Source organism: Giraffa tippelskirchi, chromosome 14, assembly GCF_054371585.1.
Source record: "Giraffa tippelskirchi isolate mGirTip1 chromosome 14, T2T-mGirTip1v1.2.pri, whole genome shotgun sequence".
NCBI classification, from domain to species: Eukaryota; Metazoa; Chordata; class Mammalia; order Artiodactyla; family Giraffidae; genus Giraffa; species Giraffa tippelskirchi.
The window spans coordinates 25,373,653-25,399,183 of record NC_137288.1 but is presented as its reverse complement, the minus strand read 5'-3'; the positions used below and the strand labels follow the sequence as shown (position 1 = coordinate 25,399,183).

Here is a 25,531-nt window from a genome sequence, read left to right as displayed (position 1 = left end):
ATTTTCACTTTCACAGTCATAACAGAGCCCTCCTTCCATATACACCCCTCGTGGGTGTTCTGTGTCGTGGCTCATGGTGTGGAGGAGCCTCACTGCTGTCAGGGCTTTCTGAGGATGTCCCCTCACAGCTTACAGTAGTCCATTCCTCAGTCGTTTCTGCTTTATGTGATGTCAGCTCTGAAATCCTTTGATGTTCCAGAACCTTCCGTCTTCACTACTGTTGGCTTTGCTCTATCTTTTTATGGTTCTATTATATGCTTCCATGAGTTTGAGCAAGCTCCAGGGGTTGGTGATGGACAGGGAAGCCTGGCATGCTGCAGTCCATGGGGGCACAAAGAGTCAGACATGACTGAGCGACTGAACTGATAGGCTTCACTTACAGTGAGAGAAACCAAATAATACAAGTCTTAAACAGAAAATTTAGAAAAAAATATACAGATTTATTAGACAGAGATTTACTTGAACATCTAATGTATATTGAACCCACACAACATGAAAAGCCCAGCCTCATGTTACTGGGCTCATGTGTTTGCCTAGATTCCTGAGACTAACCCAGAGCTTGACTGAGTAGGCTGCATGCATCTGTAATTGTTTGGTTCCCTAAACTGAGGCAGACTTCAGAAATGGCTCTTGTCTGTTACATGTAGTATACATACAAATTCTTAAGGAAATTCCATGACAACAGAATATGCTTGAAAGAAAATTGATGGTAGGACATTAGAAAATCATCTGAAAATTTATTCTCAGACTAAAAACCAGACAGTTGTTGAAAAATAGCAGTGATAAATTTGCTTCACACATAATACATTTTGTGAACATCAGTTATAAATATAAAAGTAAATGAGAAGCTCTGGGTTACTGGGTCAGATGATACATCCATAGAGAAATTATTATGCAGAATGCCAAAAATCTGGGCCAGTCTCTTTTTCTAAAGAGATGCAGGGTATATTCCTTTCATCATAAGTGGCTTAAAATTATTGATTATTAAAACAATGCTATTATCTCCCATGAAAGCCTCATAGAACTGTAAGGCTATGACAAGACTGGCTTTTACCGCTTTAGGGACACAGTATAAACAATTTTCTCTGTGAGTGTGTGTGTCTATATAATATTCACCAAAATGCAGATCATATCCAGTTTATGAGAATTCTTTTCCAAATGTAGACAGCTTAGACTCAAAAGTAAAAAGCTCACAAAAGCCATAGAACTAGAAATCTATTATGTTTGAATATTCTTATTTAAATTCAATTCCCACCTATTTATTTCTGTCTTGTAAAAAAAAAAAAAGTTTAATAATTGAGGTATTTGGAAATTACCTTTCCCCCCTGCATTTCTTTGCAAACTCTGTGATGATTTTTGCTTTGGAAAAGTGTTATTTATAAGATCACTTGTAAAGAGACAATTAGAAGTGTGAAAAATAAGTGAGTAACTTTGACTACCAGACTTCTCCCCTGATAACTCTGTGTTTTCTTTCAAATAATCTCACTGAGCAAAACCATGAGAAGATAAGGCAGCTGTGTTTTCTTTGCTGGTAAACTGAGATGCTATGCACCTTTCTGCATTATAATAGCTGTGCAGGATGCAGACTCACTTAAACATATTGAGAAATTAAAAATGGAAACTGAATGAATAGGAAATTATTTTAGAATTTCATTAATATTTTATCATCTGTATGAAACACTTCATTATGTGTTTAATGTGAAACACACTCTTAAATATCATCTTATGAAATGCACTATCAAATATTCAAGATTGTCAATGCTTAATTTATTTTAAAAATATTATAAATAAATACAGTTATGATAAGAAGAAAGAAGAAGAGAAAGAAAAAAGGTAAGAAAAGGAAGGAAAGGAAGGAAGACATAGAGAAGTAGAGATATGTAAGTCCCAGGACTCTTAGAGATTGTTAAGCTTGGTAACAGTGACTCTTATTGAGGTCAGTACTCAATGTCTTAAATATTAGAGTTAAGGGAAGTATTGAAGAACAGACATGAAATATTCATAGAATCATTATGGTTCTAAGAAGAATATCTACATCTCAGACAGTTTTCAGTGAACCAAATGGGTATATGACTCTGCTTCTTTTGATGATCATTGTGTTGTTTTAGAGATTCTCTATAAGCAGTGTGCAGATAAACAAAAGAGTTCAGTGAAGGAGTTAAAGAGACATTGTGGTTATAGCAGCAGTGTCCATTGTAGTGTATTAGAATAAGTGATTGTTAAAACAGCAGTGACAATAAATGGCCTGAGTGCTAAGTAGCTTCAGTGATGTCCAACTCTTTGCGACCCCCTGGACTGTAGCCCACCAGGCTCCCTGTCCATGGGATTTCTCCGGGCAAGAATACTGGAGTGGGTTGCTGTTCCCTACTCCAGGGGATCTTCCCAACCCAGGGATTGGACCCACATCTCTTATGTCTCCTGAATTGGCAGGTGGCAATAAATGGCCTACTCAAATGTAATTTAAATGCTTAAAATATTGATGCGTTGTAGGTGTATGTGTGTATATACGTGTACGTATGTGTTTGTATTTGATAGGTATGGCTCAAAACTAAACAAAAATGTGGCTTCTTAAGATGGCATGAGTGTTATTTAACTAGGAATCTTAACATGCTGGGACCAATAACATATTGTTTAAATTATGCTTAAATTATTGAAAGATATTTTCATCTCTTTCCCACTGCTGGAGTAGTTACCAAACTGTAGCATATTGTGATGAATAGGGCAGACCAAGTATAGTATAATACAGGCTTGTAACTTATACTTAGGGCTGAAATATACACAGACCATTATTGTATGTGTCCATTGAAGAGTCAGCATTTAAATAAATTGGCAACTTTTAAAAACATTTTATAAATTTGGAAGTATAAAGACATTTTTATGCTGAACATGAACAACATTTTAAAATGGCAGCTTTTAAAAACATTTTATAAATTTGGAGGGTATAAAAACATTTTTATGCCAAACATGCAGAAAAACGAATGTTTATTCCAATTTGTTTACAATGATTTTCTTCCTAAAGAACCATCCTCTATCAGACAGCCCAGTTTTGCTCCTGAGAAGTCCATGATACCAGAGTTCCTGTCCCTCAGGTCTGAGTCATTGGGGATTTAAATTCTGACTTAAATTCTAAAAGTTAGAATCTTTTAACAAAATAGATTGATGAACAAAAGAGTTCCAATTATGTAGGTAAGACATTATCAGAAATGATGAAAGTCAAGAAATGATTAAGTAGGATTCTAGACTCTTTACTGTATCTAATTAGCAAAGATGACCTCCTGTTTCTAGTTTCAAGATCTGTATAGAGCACTATCGAATAGATGTGTTTTCATTTGCTATGATCTCTATGTGCATATACTAAGTCCAACTCTTTGCGACCCCATGGACTGTAGTCCACCAGGCTCCTCTGTCCATGGAATTCTCCAGGCAGGAATAGTAGAGTGGGTTGCCATGCCCTTCTCCAGGGGATCTTCCAGACCCAAGGATCGAACCCAAATCTCCCTCATTGCAGACAGATTCTTTACCATTTGAGCCACCAGTGAAGCCTAAGTGTGTTATATTAAGTATATGTATTACTTTATATATGTGTGTGCTTGCTCAGTTACTAGGTAGTGTCTGGCTGTTTGCGACCCTCTGGACTGTAGCCTGCCTGGCTCCACTGTCGGTGGAATTTTCCAGGCAAGAATACTGGAGTGGGTTGCCATTTCCTCCTCCAGGGGATCTTCTTGACCCAAGGACTGAACCCACATCTACTGCATTGGCAGGTGGATTCTTTACCAGTGGGAGACCATAGCAAAACTAAATTTTATCTCATAATTATTCTATTGTCTCATATATTTATATAATAATTGGTTATTAATATAAAACCACTAGTTTACTGCAGCAGTGGTTGTTGTTCAAGCTTTCTTATCAAACAGCATGGAGTTCTGAAGTCAGTTTCTTATACCTCTGAAGTCTTCAAGGCTCTCCTTATTAAATGCAATTGATTAGAAAGAAACAGCAAAGCACATTGATGTTTTTAGTATCTTGATTTTCATGAACACAGTTACTCTCATCTTAATACTGTTTCTCAGGTTTTTATAATAACAAATACAGCCTAAAGTCATCCATCAACATAGTTTGGAATGGTGTTTTGTTTGTTAAACATAAATGACACATTGTTTCATTTATAGAATATGTAGTTACTTTGCTGGGAGAGTAGAAGGGACAATAGCTGAAAGGGTTTATGGTGATTTCCCGTCACTGGGAATTAAGATGTTGGAGAGAGTGAGAGATAAAAAGATTCATTGTCATATATTTTACAGGCAACTGCCCAGTCTTCTAGAGTAGATTTTATTTAAGCTGGTATTTTTTGAGTCATATTTCCATAAAACCTAGAGATAATACTCTCTCTACCTTGGTCTTCTATATTACAGTGTTTTCTGTGTTTTGTAATGTTTATATAGTTGTTATATCTCTTTGGTCTTTAACATGCTTTAAAGTTATTAAAAGTAAACAAAACAGCAGAAGGCAACCACTCTAGCTGTTTCTACCTGTGTCAGTGTTCTTCCCTAGTATAAATGCAGTGATTCATAATGCATTTTACTGGGATTTGAAATTTTTCAGGAGTCATCAAGACCGCCCTTCCAAACATGGATAGAGAGGCTAAAGACCAGTATTTGCTTGTTATTCAGGCAAAGGATATGGTTGGTCAAAACGGAGGGCTCTCTGGAACCACGTCGGTCACCGTGACCCTCACTGATGTCAACGATAACCCACCTCGCTTTCCTCGAAGTAAGCTGTTCTGTGGCGTGTGGCAAGCATGCTCACTTTCCTTGCTGGATTATAAGAATGTCTTTAAAAAGGAATTTTCCTAAATATGTCTCAAATCAGTTCAGTTCAGTCGCTCAGTCGTGTCCAACTCTTTGCGACCCCATGAACTGCAGCACACCATGTCTCAAATAATTAATCTCAATTACATTCTTTTCCAATTTTGTTTTATCAGGGACTTGATTTTTAATTCAGTAATATGAAATAATAAAAGTATTGGAAGCAAATAAAAGCAATTATATCTTGTAGTCTGTCTTAAATGTAATTTTATTTTCTTTTGGTTCACTTTGAATACTAGATAGTTATTAAGTTTGTTTACGTGTTAATCTTTTTAGTCAAAGACATGCTGCTCTTTACATTCTGTAAGCTCTGAGGTTGTTCCCATTTATTAATAGTAACATTCAAATACACTTCATGAATTCTATATACTAGAAGTACTGCTTTATTTGTAAAGATTAAAAAAAGAGTACTGAACTTTATTTCTCATCCCACGCTTTTTTTTTAACCAGTTCATGAACCTTGAACATTCCTTTTGCTACCTACCAAATCTTCTTTAATGCAAATACTCAATGTTTCAAAAGAAACCAGTCCAAAGAACCAGAAAACCACATTCCCTCAGTTGAGTTTCTTTAAGCAAAGTGGCATTTCTTTTAACCAAGTAAAAGGAAAAAAAATTTTTTTTCTTTGATAGAGGTGTCCTAATGGTAAAAAAAAAAGAAAAAAAAAGCATTTCATCTTATTCTCTTAGTTGTCCTTTTTCCTTTTTTGTAAGTATATGTGGTATTCTTTAGAAAACTCAAGAAAGTAAGAAGAATCGTGTAGACTACAGTATCTTGAAACGCTTTTCTGAGAGGCTTATGTCAAACAAGGACACTTTCTCTGGAGACATGACTGTCACCGTGTTTTCCTTCAAATACCGCTTCTTTAGATGTTTTAGCCTTATTTTACATATTTTTAATATTTAGGTTATTGTACAACAGACATTTTGATACCTCCTGGCAAAATAAAGTTATCCTAAGTTTAGCCTTAATTGTGTATCTTAATTGCTTACAGTGGGGGAGGAGAGGAAGACGGAAGAATAAACAAAACAATGTGATTATATTTGGCTCATAATAGAATTAGCTGTTTCTTTTCTGTAACTAGAGAAATAAGAATTAACACAGATTTTGGGGGATTTCTGTTGTCATGATTTGGTAGAGCATGAGTTTTCTAGCTTATTAAACATTCTCCTACTTATTAAAGTGAAGAAAGCCAAAAATAATATCATTAACTTTTTCATTTTGACTGGGATTTTCTTTGTCTACCCTTTAGTTACTATTTTAAGCTTGAAATTTTTGGATTTTCCTAAGGAACTTATAGATATGTGGAAGGGGTCACTCAAAAATGATGTTGTGATTATTTTTTAAAAACCAATTAACAAAATGTATAGAATTGCAAACACCAAGAGTTCTTAGTCTCCAATGTAGTACCTTCATTTGGATACAATTTCCTTTCTCTGTTTCTCTCAAAGAGTATCCTTTCTTTTTTCTTCATAAGAGAGTGCAAATGCATCACAGTTAGCAGCCAAAAGGAAAGGGAAAAGAGTGAGGAAGCAGGAAAAAGTAGATGATTAGAGGAAAATGTTGAAGGGGCATTTCCTGGTTTCAAAGGGTTCTTCATCTGCCTCCCAAACTGGTTTTTTCTTTCTTTTTCATTTTTTTTTTGAGCTGAGGGATGATGAAGAGTTTTTACAAAATAAAGTTTGAAAAACTTATTCTTCTTTTTTGCTTCTCTTTCTTCCTGTTCAAATAACATAGTCTTTGCTCTTGTACTGTTGTGCCCTGACCAAGTTTAACATACAAGTCTTACTTAATATTGCCTTTTATCAACTTCCTTGTCCAGTTTTCTGAAATTTTTTCAGTAAAAGGTACTATTGTGGAAATTCCAGCATTAAGTAATGAGAACTAGTTAGGCTCATTTTTTGCCCATTTGTAGTCTAAGCTATACTATTTTAATTTTCAAATATTTATATACATGAATTGCATATTAATTATTGATAGTTAAGACTCAATGTTAATTCTGTTTACAAATTAAAATTTATTTTTATCATTAAAAGTAGTATATTTCTCACCACTAGAAATACTGATATAAGCATAAGAATACTTCTTATGCTTTTCCCCAGGCTGTCTTTGTCATATTGATTATTCTGTAATCATTTCCTTGGAGTTTATAAAGCTGTATGAAATTGTCATTTGTCTCATATTGCCATATCATCTTATTTTATAAAGACATAAAAGCAAATTAATCAAAGAGGGTTCAAGATAGCCAGATATTTATTGGTTAGTTTGGTATAAGGTTTTGTTCATTTCTTGTTCTTCATTTCACAGGGTCGTACCAATATAATGTCCCAGAATCATTGCCAGTGGCTTCCGTTGTGGCCAGAATTAAAGCTGCCGATGCGGATATAGGAGCTAATGCTGAAATGGATTACAAAATTGTGGATGGTGATGGATTAGGGATTTTCAAGATTGCCGTTGACAAAGATACACAGGAAGGAATCATTACAATACAGAAGGTAATATTTTCTTTATTTTTATTTCTTGTGAGGATGATATCATAGAGAATTACTGAAAAGCCACATCTGCTTTGATGGAATAATGTAGTAGACACACTGAATGGGAGTACGGAACCATTGTTATTTTATGTTTAAGGGTAAAAAGCTACTCATTTAGTTATGAGTGTCGGCATTGTAGAGAGAAAATTGGGTAACATTTGTAATTAAAGTCTAACAGTTCTATTCTCTGAGTAAACCCACAGCCCTTATCCATAGCTATGTAACAGTAGGACTTAACTGGCAAATGTGCTATTTAAAGTGACCTACTTGAAGACATGAATATTCTTCTTTGTTGACTAATAGTGAAACCCTAAAATCAGCCAAAGGGGCTTCCTAGGTGGTTCAATGGTAAAGAATATGCCAGGCAATGTAGGAGACACAGGAGATGCAGGTTTGATCCCCAGTACCCTGGAGGTGGAAATGGCAACCCACTCCAGTATTCTTGCCTGGAAAATCCCATGGACAGAGGAGCCTGGCAGGCTACAGTCCATGGGGTCACAAGAGTCAGACACGACTTAGCAACTAAACCACCAGCTGTATTATCAGCTATTCTTTTTTAATATTTATACTAATTGAAGTATTTGAAAAATTTATACAGAGCATGGAAAATTTGTGAAACCTATCATAAAAAATAAGTGCAAAGGAGATTTTAAAAAATCATTATAATCCAAAATACATACTATTTGCAAATTAGCTCCCGACTCTGATTAGATATGGGGTAAAATGAGCTCCCTCTTTTCTGTATAAACATGATCTTTGACAGATGTTTAAAAAAATAAGTCAAAAGGAATTGTTCCAGAATGTAGTCATATTTTCTCAAATGTCTGAAACACTAAAAATTAAAGCATGTGTGAAAATGCCTACACTCAAGACTCTGGGAGTCTATGCCAGTGTGACAATCCAGGTGTATAACTGTGTAATTAACATCCCTCAATAATTAACACACATCAACAAAGAAAGTTATGTTTTAGTTGTTATAGGAAAACATATGTTTGATTTCAGGCCAATGGGCAAAACATTTCTGCAATTATTTCCAGTGGGCAGCTGTTGTTTTAGCTCAGCTGGTGACAATCTGTGTAAAAAAGTTTTAATAACTAGGATAGGCCAACTGTTAGTAAACGTTTTATTTGTTGTCTAAAATGAAAGGAATGCACTAGAATGCAGTGTTGTTCAAAGATTTCAAAGAGTCATCTGAAATCAATCTGCTCATATTCAAGAAGTTTTAAATATATATTGGAATTGTTTTATTGAATACATACATATATTTCATATATCATATTGAGATAGCATAAATCATTGAAGAAATAAACACAAATACATGTATTTGATATGAGATATTTGATTCAGTAATAGAAAAATGTTATACTGAATTTCTTAATATTATTTCTAGAAGTTTCAGAGAATTTTTTTTTTAAACCTGTAAGAAAATGGTACAAAAATGCATTTAATCTCACAGCATAATACTCATGAAAAAATTACAAGGTAAAACTTACTGATAACTTACAATGACATAAAAGTAACATGAATAGTTATTACTAGTGTTCTAGATAGTGGTTAGTATCTGCTAGGATTCATTTTGGGTAATTTAAAGGCTTCATCTTAACTTGCTTTCTCAACATCTCATGAAGGTACTCGGAGAAGGCAATGGCACCCCACTCCAGTACTCTTGCCTGGAAAATCCCATGGATGGAGGAGCCTGGTAGGCTGCATGCCCTGGTGTCGCTAAGAGTCTGACACAACTGAGCAACTTCACTTTCACTTTCCACTTTCATGCATTGGAGAAGGAAATGGCAACCCACTCCAGTGTTCTTGCCTGGAGAATCCCAGGGACAACGGAGCCTGGTGGGCTGCCGTCTACGGGGTCGCACAGAGTTGGACACGACTGAAGCGACTTAGCAGCAGCAGCAACATGAAGGTATTAAGTACAGTGAACATATGGAATCATTATAAAATGTGGAACAAAAGAATGAACAGATAATGTTTGATATTTCCAAATTATAGAATCTTGTGCATCATCAAAATGATGTGGTGACATTTTCTTACTGTATTAGCTAATACAAGAAATGATTATATAAAATATCATGGAAAAAGCAGTATCCAAAATTTTGCATACCCTTTGTTTCAAATTTTATTTCATTTTTATAGAATACAGGATTGCAGGAAAACATTAAAATGTTAACTGTTTCTGGATCTTCACTGTTTTTCAATATATAATATGCATTAGTTATTGTTATAATTAAAATGTTACTAGGTTCATAACAATATTAAGTAGCCAAATCAAAATATGTTTCATTGACAGCACTTTGTGATCTATTTTGAGTATTGATGAAAATTCTTTTCCAAATGCAGACATATATCACAGAGATGTCAGATAGTGGGCTAAAATGTAGTGTATTGTTGGAGATGTCTAAGGTATTAAAAAAGACATTGTCCTCTGTCTAATGAATTAAGACTCAAAAAGATTCCAAATTCTATAAACATTTAGATTAATGGATTTTTTATTTTTGATACAGAAGATTTCCTATCCATGCACAGTCAACTGAATAATATTTTATACCTAATAAATGCCCATTAATTGATAAGGATTTATCAGTTCATCATATGAGAAGTTAGCTAAATGCTTCAATAACTTCTTATGCTAAATATGGAATCAAAATTGTGTTATTTTCAGTTTAAATTATTGACAACTAAAACGAATTTTATTTACTCCAATGGCTTCTAATATATGAATATTGTCTGATTTTTATTAGGCAATTTCTATTAGTCTATTATGTTTTCAGTGTTTCTCCTCCTTTGTTTTCTGATATAATGTCAGTGATTGTCTTTGGATAATTAAGCACATTCAGTGTACAGGATAATCTTGAGAAATAATGATGGTGGAACATTTTACAGTTTTACTGTTGTGGTATAGATAACCAGTAAAATATTTAATATTTAATAAAGAGAATCTTGTTCATTTTGAACTCCATAAAGTGTAGAACCAGGTCAATCGTCTAGATATCGAAGGTCAAAATATCGTATTTAGGTTAAATGCAGACCTTCTTAAAAAAAAAAATCCCTTGAGAACTCAGGTGTTGAATGCTAACATGATGTTATGTATCATATTGGGTCTAGTAAAACAGTGTATAGAAACATTAAAGTAGACTAAGAAATGAGTAATGGTGTGTTGCTTGAGATGGTTAGTTAAGCTTGCTCTGCTTTACTAATGTGGAAGATTGATCTGATGTTTCATCCTCATGGAGAAGATGTATTTTCCACATCTTATTGGGGTAAAACCATTATGTTCAGAAGGCAAAATAGTCTTCAATAACAGATAACATGAGACTAAACTGTATAGTTTCGTGACATTTTAATGACTATTAACTCGTTATAAGAGAATGTATGTGTATTAAGACAGGGTATCTGAAGCCTTGTATGTGAAAAAAAAGTAAAATTAAATAGACCTATAGTGTTTATAATGTGCAAGTAATATCTACATAGAAATAATTGGCAATAATCATCTCTTAGTTTTCTTCATGCTAAAAGTCTTTAGTGTTAGAAAATGTTGCTTGACAGGGCTTTGCTTGTGACTCAGCCTGCCAATGCAGGAGAAACAGGTTTGATCCTTGGGTAAGAAAGATCCCTGGAGAAGGAAATGGAAACCCACTCTAGTATTCTTGCCTGGAAAATCCCATGGACAGAGGAGCCTGGCAGTCTTCAGTTCAGTCGCTCAGTCGTGTCCAACTCTTTGCGACCCCATGGACTGCAACACGCCAGGCCTCCCTGTCCATCACAAACTTCCGGAGTTTACTTAAACTCATGTCCATTGAGTTGGTGATGCCATCCAGCCATCTCATCCTCTGTTGTCCCCTTCTCTTCTTGCATTCAATCTTTCCCAGCATCAGGGTCTTTTCAAATGAGTCAGCTCTTCGCATCAGGTGGCCACGGTGTTGGAGTTGCAGCTTCAACATCAGTCCTTCCAATGAACACCAAGGACTGATCTCCTTTAGGATGGACTGGTTGGATCTCCTTGCAGTCCAAGGGACTCTCGAGTCTTCTCTAACACTACAGTTCAAAAGCATCAATTCTATGGCGCTCAGCTTTCTTTATAGTCCAACTCTCACATCCATACAGGACTACTGGAAAACCATAGCCTTGACTAGACGGACCTTTGTTGGCAAAGTAATGTCTCTGCTTTTTAATATGCTGTCTAGGTTGATCATAACTTTTCTTCGAAGGAGTAAGCGTCTTTTATTTCATGGCTGCAATCACCATCTGCAGTGATTTTGGAGCCCAAAAAATAGTCTGGGGTTGTAAAAGAATCGAACAAGACTTAGTGACTAAACAGCAACAGTGTTGCTTCACACTTTCCTCCTGCCCTCTTCCTCCACACAGTTATGCATAAATAATAGATAATCAGGGTAATTACCTGGTATACATCAACCTAATTTTTATTTCCAAAGCTCCCTCCACCCACAAATTCCTTTTTAAAAATTATAATTTTCACTGTCTGCTAACCAACCCAACACAGAGTTCTTACCAATACTGAAATAAAGAAACGTAAAACATGGCTCCTCTAAGAGTTAATTAACAGTGGAAATAGTATATTTACTTTACATGTCAAGCTTAGTGATCGGCAAACTTGTTTCACTTGACAAAATTGCTTAAGGTATTATATATTAATCTAGTTTTTAGATGAAAAACTATGAAGTCATAATTCTTTTTTCATTCGAGCATTTATTCAAAAATGCAATTCAATTTTTATGTGCAGTGACTACACCTAGCACCGTAGCTCAGCATTAGTTTTTGCATTAATCCAGGCCTTCTCCTTTCTCAAAACCTCAAATAAGGCTTATATTCTGACTGCTTACTTGGACATCAGAGAGCTATTTTTGGACCCCTAGAAATATTTAGACTTGTGTTTGCTAGATGCATGTCCAACTACTCCTAGTTTTATGCAGTGGTCTGGAGTAGACACTAAGCCACTTAATTCCTAGAAGCAACATCAATTTTCTTCTGGGTCTTTGAATATTTCCTTCTGCTGTTGGACTCTCCTGTGCTCAGCCAGCCCTGGGCACTTACTCTTCCTCATCTTTCAAGATTGGAAAATCGCTTCCATTCTTCCTTCTTTAAACCAAATAGGTAAACAGAGGTTGTAAAATTGTCTGTACAACAATTTGTTTTTCTAGTTCAAGGAAAGGTGTATGTGCACACATGCTTTTCACTGTTGGGCACTGGTCTAGTAAAAATGCAATACTGTGGGTTTCTTTTTTTTGTAGATGTTAGCTATGGCCACAGTGATTTGGGTAAATATCCAAGGTCCTGTAGAAGTGCCCAAGCGAGCCCAGGCCCCATCTGCCAGCCATCTGGTCAGTCCCTGCTAGTCACTCAAAGATTTGAACATGACCTAAGGAAGAAGCTGCACAGTGGATCAGTAGTGTTATTCTGCAGGTAAACAGGGAAAAGGGGACTTTCTTATGGAGGCAACCACCTGTGCAGAGGTTATCATATGAGAGAGCATGTTAAGCTCAGAGAGCAAAAGTAGGGCAGATTTCCTGGAGTACGGTGTGGAAGGGGGTGTTGGTACCAGACAAAGTGTAGTGTATGTGAAAGGGCGTCTTTATGCCTCCTTTGCAAGGACCCTGTTACATATATACAGTGCTTTGCAAACAAGAATGGCTTACAAATAATAAATAATAAAAGGTATTTTACTTTTAGCTATGATAAAATATACTATGGAGTAGAAAGTTATATTTTCTAATTTCTCTTGAACCCTTATTATTGGGACTGTTATTCTAATTCATTTGAACATTTCTCTGCTTTTCAGAGCACTGAATTGTATTTATTTAAACATTTATTTAAAATGTTACCACTTTTCCTGGCCTGTCAAGTAGCACACATTTTTCAGTTGTTAATTTTTGTTAAATTTAAATCCTTGAAGTCTTTTCTAGTCTCTTGTCCTTTCTTGATCCATAATAGATCTGGTGTATATGTTTGTGTGTTTCTATTCTCTTTGGCATCCCCCTGAGATTGGTTGCCACTGCTTCACTCTGAAACTATTTTTTATTGTTTCTGAGCTCGCAATCTGAATTCTAGTTTTTTAATTTTTAAATCTGATCTTTTAGTTAAATTATTTTTTAGAAATTGCTATTCAAAACTCAACACCATTTGATTTTTATTATTCTAGCTAGTTTGTAAAGAAGCTACTTTACTATAAAGTATTTTATGCCTTATATAGTATAAAATAGTATATACTTTATATAGTATAAACATTTTATATAGTATAAAATAGTACTTTAATGTTAAGACAGAGTGGTACAACAAATTGAAAGGAAGTGGTAAAATAATCATTGATAAAGTTATAGATTTAGAAAATTCTAAAAGAATGCATTGAAAAAGTATTAGAATTCAGGAGAGCTTTTACTAATGAGAACTACAATAGTAAGTTTCAAATCAGTAGCTTCATTATAGTTCATGAAAATAGGTGTATGAACTCTTGTCTTCAATCCAGCCACATGGATTTAACCCTCTAGGGGCTGCATGTGGAATATCCATCCTTCTTGTCTGTATCCCTAAACCTTCTGTGTTATTTTTTATTATTTTTAAAAATTTTATAAACTGTGAGCAGTGTGAGCTCACAAAGGCCGTCTTTACTCCCAAATCCAAGTGATTTTCCATCATGAAAGTGAAAATGAAAGTGTCCTACTCTTTGCAACCCCATGGATTGTAGAGTCCATGAAATTCTCCAGGCCAGAATACTGGAGTGGGTAATCTTTCCCTTCTCCAGGGGATCTTCCCAACTCAGGGATCGAACCTAGGTCTCCAATATTGCAGACGAATTCTTTTCTATCATGAAACCAACATTATTTTGGTTCTCAATTTCAGAAGAGTATTTTATGTTTTTTTTTTTTTCTTTTTTAAACTAAAGTCTTTCTCTCTTTGGGGTGGTTTTCTCAGAATGAAAGAAGTCTCTTCTTAAGATTTGCTGATTCTCTCTGTCAAGAAATAGCAATTGTTTATGGCCCTCAAGGACTGGATTTTAATTTTCAGTTCTGCTTACCAAGATTTCAGTAAAATGGGGGTGTATATTCTGTTCCAGGTAAAACATTTCCAGAGACCCCCTCAGAGTGATCAGAGTCTGAGAAAACATTTGAGTCCCATAAATTCACTGTTCTTTTCACGACCAGTTAATAGTAGAATCATTTGTGAAATTTAGAATGAATTGCTGAATCTCAGTCACAAGAGCATTCTGACTAAAACCAAGAAATTCTGAAAGAAGACAAAGCTTTCTTCCATGGTTCTCAGAATATGTTAAGATTTTCAGAGATAAATAAAAGAATGCTGCAGGCAGTCCATAAAAAATGAATCATTTGTTGAAAAGTTTTCCAGGCTCTCCTAACTTCAGGAAAACATTTACAACCAGGCACTGCTAGGATGTTGATGAGCACTTTGTTCAAGACGTATTTGTTCTGATTATTGTGTGTCTTAAAATACTACTTCACATTTGGATAATAGTGATCTTATGTCCATTTAGATAGAGTCATTTCTATTGGAATGAGGTTATTTTGTACCTGTGAACCATGCTTGATAATCATCTGAACCTATTTTCTTTCTACTCTATAGTATAATAAAACTCTAGTCCATTGCTTTTTCATAAACAATGCACCATTCTGGTTACAATGAGATTTATTCTAGTTTGAGCAAGTTATTTCCCTAATATCTGTGTATACTGTACTTTGCATACGGGTAAATTTAGGAGCAGGGAGAAAGAAAAACAATCTTTTTCTAAAGCATATGTTAGTTAGAAAAAGAAAAATATGTACAGAATTGTGAAAGATTACCTTCAGTTATATGGGATTACTTGGTGGCTCAGTCGGTAAAGAATCTGCAAGAGACCTGGGTTTGATCCTGGAATTGGGAAGACCCTCTGGAGAAGGAAGTGGCAACACTCCAGTATTCTTTCCTGGGAAGTGCCGTGAACAGAGGAGCCTGGCAGGGCAACGGTCTACAGGGTCACGAGAGGCAGATGTGAGTAGACCACCACCGCCACCACCTTCAGTTACGCTGTTACTGCTCTCATGTCTGATACAAAAAATGTTTATTAGTATGATCAAATATGCAGAAACCACAAGGCTAAAGGTTTGTATGGCTATTACCAGATAATTTTTTTTTTTTTTTTTAGAATTCAGTGATCCTTTCTGTACATTAAGAATATACATGATTATATATTTTAAGTATATTTGAGATAATAACATAACCATAGTGTTAAACAGTTAAAGCAAAGTAGAGTCTACTTCACTGGCTATTTATGAATGATTTGATGATAACCTTTATAACCAGTTACCTAGGGCTTCAACATTCACAGAGCATGAACATAAGTATTATCCCATGTTGAGTGAACGCCATGTCTTCCTTTCCACCTAGAATTCTTTCTGTTTACATTTCTCCATCATAATTTACAATGTAGGAACTTTAGTTTTTCATTTTTCCTTTGAGTATGGCAATCTTACCTCTAATGTACTTCACTTTTCAGTGTAAAATCTCAGTTGGGATTACATATGGATTTTGCTTCTATAAAATAGATTACCATGTAGAGTTACAGTACAGTAAAAAATGAGCAGTTTCAACATGCATTTCCTGTGAAGGACAAGCACACATCCAGTTTGTGGCCCAGGGCTGGCTTGTGTGGAGGCACATATCGTATTGTCAAATAATATATTCAAGGTTCCTCAGGCCCATTCTACTGTTCTGTCTTCCTAATCGCCTCATAGTCATACCCTCAAAAAGGCTGAATGAAGTCAGAAGCATCACATAACATAGCATTACTGGGAAGGTACTGACACCATGCTGGCCTCCATTCCCTGCGGGGGCAGAAGGGTTAGAATATGCTGTGTCCTGTTGACTTACTCAGCTGCACAGATTTCTGAGCTCTGGGTTTGCTGTCTTGTTATTGAGACGTGCCCTTGTCTGCTGCTTGCAGTAATGAGGGGCTAATGCTCAGAGTCAAGTGTGTATTTCAGTATTTCATACATGCTGCTGATGTGTGGTGGAGAAAAATGAAACCAGCAACATTTCCAATTTATGTTTCTTCTTTTCATTATGTTTTTTTTTCTTTCAAAGATGTTATATAATTAAGCCTGCTGCTGTGGATGCATGTTTCTCAAAATGGAGCAAAGATATCCGTGCCCTTTGACTGTGAAAAAGCATACATTTCGGGTTTTAGTTTTGAAGGCTGGATGTGATAAGATTAATACGGTAACTAATTTAGTGAATGTCTGATTTTCAGATTAATATTTTCCAATTTGTTCAACCCATTGTTGCTGTGTATCAAAAGTCAATCCGAACATTATTTTAATCTTTATGAACATTGGTGCATGCATAGAGACTGCTACCTGCTTATTAAGGTATAAATGTACTTGTTTTGATGGCACCCCACTCCAGTACTCTTGCCTGGAAAATCCCATGGACAGAGGAGCCTGGTAGGCTGCAGTCCATGGGGTTGCTAGGAGTCGGACACGACTGAACGACTTCACTTTCACTTTTCACTTTCATGCATTGGAGAAGGAAATGGCAACCCACTCCAGTGTTCTTGCCTGGAGAATCCCAGGGACAGGGGAGCCTGGTGGGCTTCCATCTATGGGCTCACACAGAGTCGGACACGACAGAAGCGACTTAGCAGCAGCAGCAGCAGTACTTGTTTTGAATAGTCAAGATTAGAGATGAATTTAAGGTCTTAAAAAAGAAGAAATCAGCTGTCTTTGAAGAAAGTTGATGGTAATGTGAATGTCAGCACATGATAGACTAAGGTACTAAAACCCCATTCCTTAGGAGCATTTTCTGTTTTATTTGATTTTAACTGTTATCAAAGCAATCTTTTCAGAATATGTCTATGTCAAAGACATTTTCCAGTGAGGCTTTTATGTTTTTTGTTTTTTTCTTAGTACAAGTCACAGATAAAATACAATTTCCCTTCTTTTCCCCTGGTGGTTGTTTCCTAGATTAGTTTCAGTAGGTAGGATTCCAAGGAAAAGATATTTAAGAAATAGATAAGAGAGGATTTAGTGATTATGTAAAGAAAGTTGGAAAGAGAATTTAAGGATAAAACTAATGATTCTAGTATGGGCAACTAGATGAAAAATGTGCTATACCTTCAGAATGGGAGTGTGGAGGTGATTAAAATGTAATATTACATTTGTGTTACTTGTGACATCTAGGTAACTGTTTCTAGAATGTCATGAATAAGGGTTTTATCTCAAAGGAGTAGTCTAGAGTACAGAGTTAGGTTTGGGAGTCATAGCATATGCATGGCAATTAAAATGAAGGGGACAATTGGGAACACCGTAAAGTATGCATATAAAATGAGGAAAAGAATTTTTTAGCTTTTGTTGAAACTGACAGACTTCAGTTATCGGGGCAGAGAAAGATTCAGAAAAAGCATTTTTTGTTTTCTTCTGGGAATAAGGTATTTTAAGAGGATTTGAAGATAACTGATCAAGAAAGGAAATAAAAACTCATATTTAGGTCAATAAAAGGATTTGCATATATTGGCAATAGAGGGAGGGGATTGGTGGATCCTGGAATCTGTGTTATATAGTAAAGACAGGACATAATCAAATAAGGGAATGGTTAGAATAGAGTCATGTATGGATGTGAGAGTTGGACTAGAAAGAAAGCTGAGCACCAAAGAATTGATGCTTTTGAACTGTGGTGTTGGAGAAGACTCTTGAGAGTCCCTTGGACTACAAGGAGGTCAAACCAGTCAATCCTAAAGGAAATTGGTCCTGAATATTCATTGGAAAGACTGATGCTGAAGCTGAAACTCCAATACGTTGGCCACCTGATGCGAAGATCTGACTCACTGGAAAAGACCCTGATGCTGGGAAAGATTGAAGGAGGGAGGAGAAAGGGATGACAGAGGATGAGATGGTTGGATGGCATCACAGACTCGATGGACATGAGTTTGAGTAAGCCCCAAGAGTTGGTGATAGATAGGGAAGCCTGGCGTGCTGCAGTCCATGTGGTTGCAAAGAGTCGGGCATGACTGAGTGACTGAACTGAACTGAAGAATAGAGGGCCTGGAGTTGAAGGAAATTTCCATGTATAGATCTGACCTCTCTGCTGTTAGTTTATTTGGTCAAGTCTATTTTGGTTCATTTTCCCTGGATATTCGGCAATCAGATGTCAAAAAGTGAAGTCACCCACTCTTATTCTCTTCTTTTTTGTGGTTGTATCAGCTGCTACCCAACAAATCGCCCCAAAGCTATTGCTTTAGAACAGTGTTTTTTAGGTTGTGATTTCATGGGTCAGGATTTGGTGGGGTTCAGCAGGGTGGTTTTTTGGTGGTCTTATGTGGGCTCCTCTGTAGAGGTAACTGTCTATCTGCCCGAATGATAAGGGATGGAAGCATGCCTCCTATCAGCCAGTAGCTAATCTGGGTTTGTTCCATGAATGGCAGTAACAAAAGCTGCAAGGTCTCCTGAAGCTGATTTCCATCATTGACCCTACATCACTTCCACTGCATTATATTGACTGAAGCAGGACTGGGTGGCTCAGATTCAAGGAGTGAGGAGGTGAAGTACATGGAAAGAGAGATGCTATAAAATATTGTAGGGACCTCTCATGGTTCACTGGTTAACACTTCACCCTTCCAGTGTAGGGGGTACAGGTTCAATCTTGGCCAGGGAACTGAGATATCACATGCCATGCACTACAGCAAAACAAACAAACAAAAAATATACTGTGGATACTGTGAAAGAAGAAGAGAGATCTGGGGTTCCAGGTCTTCTCCAGAGAAACTAAAAAACCTTCAGGTTACATTTACGTGAAATGGCAAAAGTAAGGGTGACTCCCAGGTCAGCTGACTGCCACTGTAATCTCCTCTCGACTGTCAGCATGACTCACAAAGTAATCATGTGGATCAAGATAGTTTAATAGTTGCCATTATTTCATAAAAATCCCCTGAGAAACATAAACTGTGTTTGGGTCATAATCTGGGTTTAGCTTCCCTGAAAGTGATGGAGATCCTTTCACTGATGTTTGTGCATGCTGGGAAATATGGACATAAGCAAGTAGCCAATCAATCTAAGCTGTACTGTGAATCAGGTTTTTGATGGGCAGAAATACAGTCATTTTTGCAAGGCTTGTCTTCTGACTTCTGTTTATAAAATTCAAACAGCCTACTTAAATTCACTTGTAGAACTATACCCTGCACAGGATAAGAACTGTATAAATATGTATTGTTCTTGGGGAATATATTTAGCAATTTATGGTACTACCTCTTTTTTAGACAGTGCAATTAGCAATTTGAAATGTAAACACATTTAGTTGATAGTCAAAGTTTTTAAAAAATTTTTTACAAAATGGAGATGTGTTAGGTATACCTGCTTGAGTTGCTGTTTAAAAAATATTCAGTGATCTTTAAATCTAGGTTAAAATATTAATGTAAGTACTCATGGAGGTCAGAGGGTACTTGTGAAGCTAGATAATAATAATAATCTTGATATAGATATACTTATTTTATTTTTAATATCTTGACACGATTTAATGTCTTAGGCTTAAACATTCCTGCAACTATTCATAATAGCGTTCTCAGGGTTCCAGTTTATCCGTTAAGTACTAGATATTTTTTATGTAGTGTAAATAATCTTATAAAATATAACTATCAAGCACAGGAGAAGTAGCTGTTAACATATGGGGTTTTTTGAAAGTTAAAATAATGACCCTCATAAAAATATAAAATGGACATAGACCCACCCATTAATTTTTTTACTGCTTATTCTGTATTTGCTTTTACGTATTTGGCAACCCACTCCAGTCTCTCGCCTGGAAAATTCCATGGGCTGAGGCGCCTGGTAGGCTACAGTCCATGGGGTCGCAAAGAGTCAGACATGACTGAGCGACTTCACTTTCACTTTCATTTTGCTATAAGGAGCTTCCTGAATGGCTCAGCAGGTAAAGAGTTTGCCTGCAATGCAGGAGACCCAGGAGATGCAAGGGAATGGCTACCTACTTCAGTTCAGTCGCTCAGTCGTGTCCGATTCTTTGCGACCCCATGGACTGCAGCACGCCTGGCCTCCTTGGCCATCACCAACTCCCGGAGTTTACTCAAGCTCATGTTCATCAAGTTGATGATGCCATCCAACCATCTCATCCTCTGTCGTCCCCTTCTCCTCCCGCCTTCAATCTTTCCCAGCATCAGGGTCTTTTCAAATGAGTCAGATGTTCGCATAAGATGGCCAAAGTACTGGAGTTTCAGCTTCAGCATCAGCCCTTCCAAAGAATATTCAGGACTGATCTCCTTTAGGATGGACTGGTTGGATCCCCCTGCAGTCCAAGGGATTCTCAGGAGTCTTCTCCAACACCACAGTTCAAAAGCATCAATTCTCCGGCACTCAGCTTTCTTTAGTACTACTCCAGTATTCTTGCCTCATAAAAGGCAATGGTACCCCACTCCAGTACTCTTGCCTGGAAAATCCCATGGACGGAGGAGCCTGGTAGGCTACAGTCCATGGGGTCACTAAGAGTCAGACACGACTGAGCGACTTCACTTTTCCCTTTCATGCACTGGAGAAGGAAATGGCAACCCAATCCAGTATTCTTGCCTGGAGAATCCCAGGGATGGTGGAGCCTGGTGGGCTGCCGTCTGTGGGGTCGCACAAAGTCGGACACGACTGAAGCGACTTAGCAGCAGCAGCAGCAGTATTCTTGCCTACAAAAATCCCATGGACAGAGGAGCCTGGCGGGCTGTAGTACAAAACGTGGCAAAGAGTTGGACATGACTGAGTGACTCAGCACGTTTTGCTACATTTCAAGTAATTTGTTCTTAAAATTTTCTTTTTCCTTCATTCAGCAGGCAGTGAATCTCTATCTTACCTGTCTCAGACAATTGTTACCTGCCAGAGAGATGTAAGATTTTACATTTGGCTTTTATCATAGATCTCAAAATCTAGCACAGGGAGACAGGAAAGGGTTAGTACCTGGTAGAGGACACCCACAGAGCTAGGAAAACTTTCAGAGCTCTTCTTCTCCCCCTTAACCCCTGAACCTCTATGAAGGCATCAACAGTGACACAGTGGTAAAGAATTCACCTGCCAACACAGGAGACACAAGAGATGTGTGTTCCATCCCTGGGTTGGAAAGATCCCCTGGAGTAGGAAATGTCAACCCACGCAAGTATTCTTGCCTGGAAAATCCCATGGACAGAGAAGCCTGGCAGGCTACAGTCCACGAGGTCGCGAAGAGTTAGACACGACTTGGCGACTGAACAATATATATGTATATATATATATTGTTATTGTTGTTCAGTCGCCAAGTCATATCTGACTCTTTACGACCCAACGAACTCTAGTGCACCAGGCTTCTCTGTCCTTCACTATCTCCTGGAGTTTGCTCGAACTCATGTACCTTGAGTCAGCGATGCCATCCAACCGTCTCATCCTCTGTCATCCCCATCTCCTCCCGCCCTCAATCTTTCCCAGCATCAGGATCTTTTCCAGTGAATTGACTATTCATATCAGGTGGCCAAAGTATAGGAGCTTCAGCCTCAGCATCGGTCCTTCCAATTACTGTTCAGGGTTTATTTCCTTTAAGATTGACTCGTTTGATCTCCTCATGGTCCAAGGGACTCTCAAGAGTCTTCTCCAGCACCACAGTTCAAAAGTGTCAGTTCTTCGGTGCTCAGCCTTCTTTATGGCCCAACTCTCATATCTGTACATGACTCCTGGAAAAGCCATAGCTTTGACTATACAGACCTTTGTCGGCAAAGTGATGTCTCTGCTTTTTAATACACTGTCTAGGTTTGTCATAGCTTTTCTTCCAAGGAGCAAGCATCCTTTAATTTTATGGCTGCAGTCACTGTCTGCATTGATTTTGGAGCCCAAGAAAATGAAATCTGACCCTGTTTCCATATTTTCCTTGTCTGTTTGCCATGGGGTGATAGGACTGCATGCTATGATCTTAGTTTTTTGAATGTTGAGTTTTAAGCCAGGTTTTTCACTCTCCCTTTTCGCCTTCATCATGAGTCTCTTTAGTTCCTCTTCACTTTCTGCCATTGAAGTGGTATCATCTGCATATCTGAGGTTGTTATTTTTCCCAGCAATCTTGATTCCACCATGTGCTTCATCTAGCCCAGCATTTCACAGGATGTGCTCTGCATATAAGTTAAATATAGTTATTTGTTAATTATTAGTTAAATATATTTATTATTGTGTATAATAGTTTGTAACACACCTTTCCCTTGATGCCTTCTCTATAAAAAATAACTTAGTGCACAAATACAGATATAGGTTTTGTGGTTCACAGACATTTTAAGACAAAAGCTGTGTGTAGTGATAAAAGTCACTTGCAACTGTCAAAGCATAAATGTCACCAGACAAAGTTAAACATATAAGGCAGACTTCAAGGATATTGTAGTTAGGGGAGAAAGATTACAAAGACTTGAAGAATTTTTAAGGGCTGGAGTATGTGTGTGTGGAATATGGTGAGTGTAGATCACACTGTATTTGTTTTACACAAAGGAAATGTACATTTTCTTTTGTTTTCATGATGGAGGTAGTTTTATAACTTGGAGCAAGATTCCTGCTGAAGGTTGGTTCTAAGAAAAGGGGGGTCAGGAGTAAGGAAAAGTCTTGTCTGCATTTGGTCAACCTGAGGGCACAATTCAGGGAAGGGAGACATGAAGGGTGCAGTGTAGTTGTGCATAATAATGGCATGTTTTGCTTTTGGAAAAGGGAAAAACTTTAGAACTCTTACAACTGTTTAAATGTACAAAATTGTTCTTTGCTGAGAAACCTTTTCCAAGGTTGTAGATTACTTCTAAGTTCCTGGGTAGTAGATTAATTTACAGTCAGATAATCATCAAGGGCAGGTAATGATTATGGGTTCTTTTTCCATTGGTACAGTCTCACTGAAGCCCATTTACTTAGTAAAAATGATTTATATTGATTTGATCAAGAAGTAGGGAGGATACTGAAAGCAACAGAGTCGAATGCTTTGATCCAAAGGACAGCTGAAAGCTCCAGAGAAAGAAATGCTTTTAAGGATGATGAACAGTCTCCGTGCTTCTGTACAAAATCAGTATTAAACATAAGACACTAAATATATAGACAGGAACACATGTGTACACTAACACATAGAACAGCGCCTGTGGTACCATGTGATGGTTACAGGAACAGATTGAAGGATTTCCAGAAGGATGTAACTTGGATCAGTTCCTGAAACATCAACAACAGCACTGACCAAAAGTACAAGCACTAAAAGAAGGTCACTGAGTTTCATGAGAGCGTGTTTGGCTGTAGACCAGAAACCAAGCTATAAATAGAAGTAAAAAGAAAAAAGAAATCAGTGCAGAGATTTTGTTAAATGAATTCAAGATGCTGTTTTAACTTAGGTTTTACTGTTGAGGAAGCTAACAGTGGCAGGGAGAAACTGATAAGACTCCACTGTTCATGATAGTTAATGATTTTTAATTCAGAAGATGAATATTATAAACTGATTTTTCCAAAAACATAGGCCTAGGTGTCCTGGGGAAAAACAGAATTAAAAGACATAGTCTTTACTTTCCTTATGATTTGCTCATAATCTAGCAGGAAGTAATGGCACTAATAATAGTACAGTAGTAACAGCAAATGCCTATGCAGTGATTGCTCTGTGTCCATCACTGTTCTAGATGCTTTACATTTATGAACAATTTACAGCAACCCAGTTACTTGATGAGGTAGGTAGCTACCAAGATGTGATGACGCCGTCCAACACAGGGTGCTTATTGCTCTTCAAGTTTGGAGAATGCCTGTTTGTTCTAGCAGAAAGGGAATGGGTGGCGGGCAGACATGGCTTAGAATTTACATAGTGTGTCTGCCCCTAAGTACACATATAATCTTGGTCTTTCACTGGAGCTTTTTGCTAGTTTCAATAGTACCAACTTTTACTTAGCTTCAATAGTATCAATCTTGCATCTTTTAAAATGCACTTTGCCTAAAACTTTCTGTTTGAAGGTACCTCTCTCTCAGTATAAAGAAGTCTTATTATAAGTCTTATTATGAAATCACTCATAAAGAAGATGGGTTTCCCATGTCACGCTAGTGGTTAAAGAATCAACCTGCCAATGCACGAGGCACAAGATGTACAGGTTGAATCCTTGGGTTGGGAAGATCCCGTGGAGTAGGAAATGGCACCCCACGCCATCCAGGCATCTAGTGCTCTTGCTTGGAAAATCCCATGGGCAGAGGAGCCTGGAGGGCTACAGGCTGTAGTACACACAGACACACAGACACACACACACACACACACACACACAATCTCCAAAGATTCCCATAAGAGAAATGGCAGACAGAGTTCCATGAAAAGGAGGGAACAGCAGATGATGCACACTGGAAACGTACCAAGTGCACTGTATATAGTGAATAATTCATTTTACTTGGAGTAAAAAGGGTGGGAGGAAGAGGAGTGAACCTCTAGTCTGGAGAGAGAAGCTTATTATCTGGGGCTTCTTAGACCAGGGATTGGCACACAGCTGCCTGCTTGTTTCTAGACAGCTCAAGAGCTAAGGATAGTTTTATGTTTTTAAATGGTTGGGGAAAAGAATCAAAAGAAAAAGGAATGTTGTGTGAAACGTGGAAGTCACGTGGAAGTTACATAGAATTCAGATTTCAGTGCCTGTAAATGAAGCCTTATTGGCACACAGCCAAGCTAGTTCATTTTCATGTGCCTGCAAATCTAATTATTTACTGTCTAGTCTTTATAGGAAAAGGTTGCTGACCACTGTCTTAGTTACTATGCCTGCTTTTTCGTCCCAAAGTTCATCATCTTTTGATGGCAATAAATTTACACAATGCTATTTCATTATTTAGGAGGGACTATGTCCAGCAAGCAGCTTTCTCTTTCAGTGTCTCTGACATAGATGACACTTGACAGATAAAGCAACTTCTGTATGGCATTGCTAATTGGGGTCTAAGCGATGCAATTTTGAGTTCAGATTCTTAGGAATCTTTCATATTTCTTGCTCTTTTGGATTGCGGCTTGAACAGTGTTTTGGTACAATTTCAGAATCTCCAGTGGTATGTAGTTTTAAGTATTGAATAGACTGTGTTTAAACAGTACCTTTATCTCCTTCCCTTTCCTTCCTCTTTCCCTGGTTATTATTTTATTTTTCATTCC

At 37.2% G+C, this 25,531-nt stretch overlaps 1 protein-coding gene across 3 annotated transcripts in view; it reads left to right on the top strand.

Moving 5' to 3' along the window:
* CDH7 (cadherin 7) overlaps positions 1-25,531 on the top strand; it is a 137,731-nt gene that overhangs the window by 72,517 nt on the left and 39,683 nt on the right. For all 3 annotated transcript variants that reach the window (XM_081561549.1, XM_081561548.1, XM_081561550.1), the window contains 2 exons: positions 4,603-4,770; positions 7,173-7,360. In XM_081561549.1, the coding sequence (XP_081417675.1) occupies positions 4,603-4,770; positions 7,173-7,360 (356 nt within the window). The remainder of the gene's footprint in view (positions 1-4,602; positions 4,771-7,172; positions 7,361-25,531) is intronic.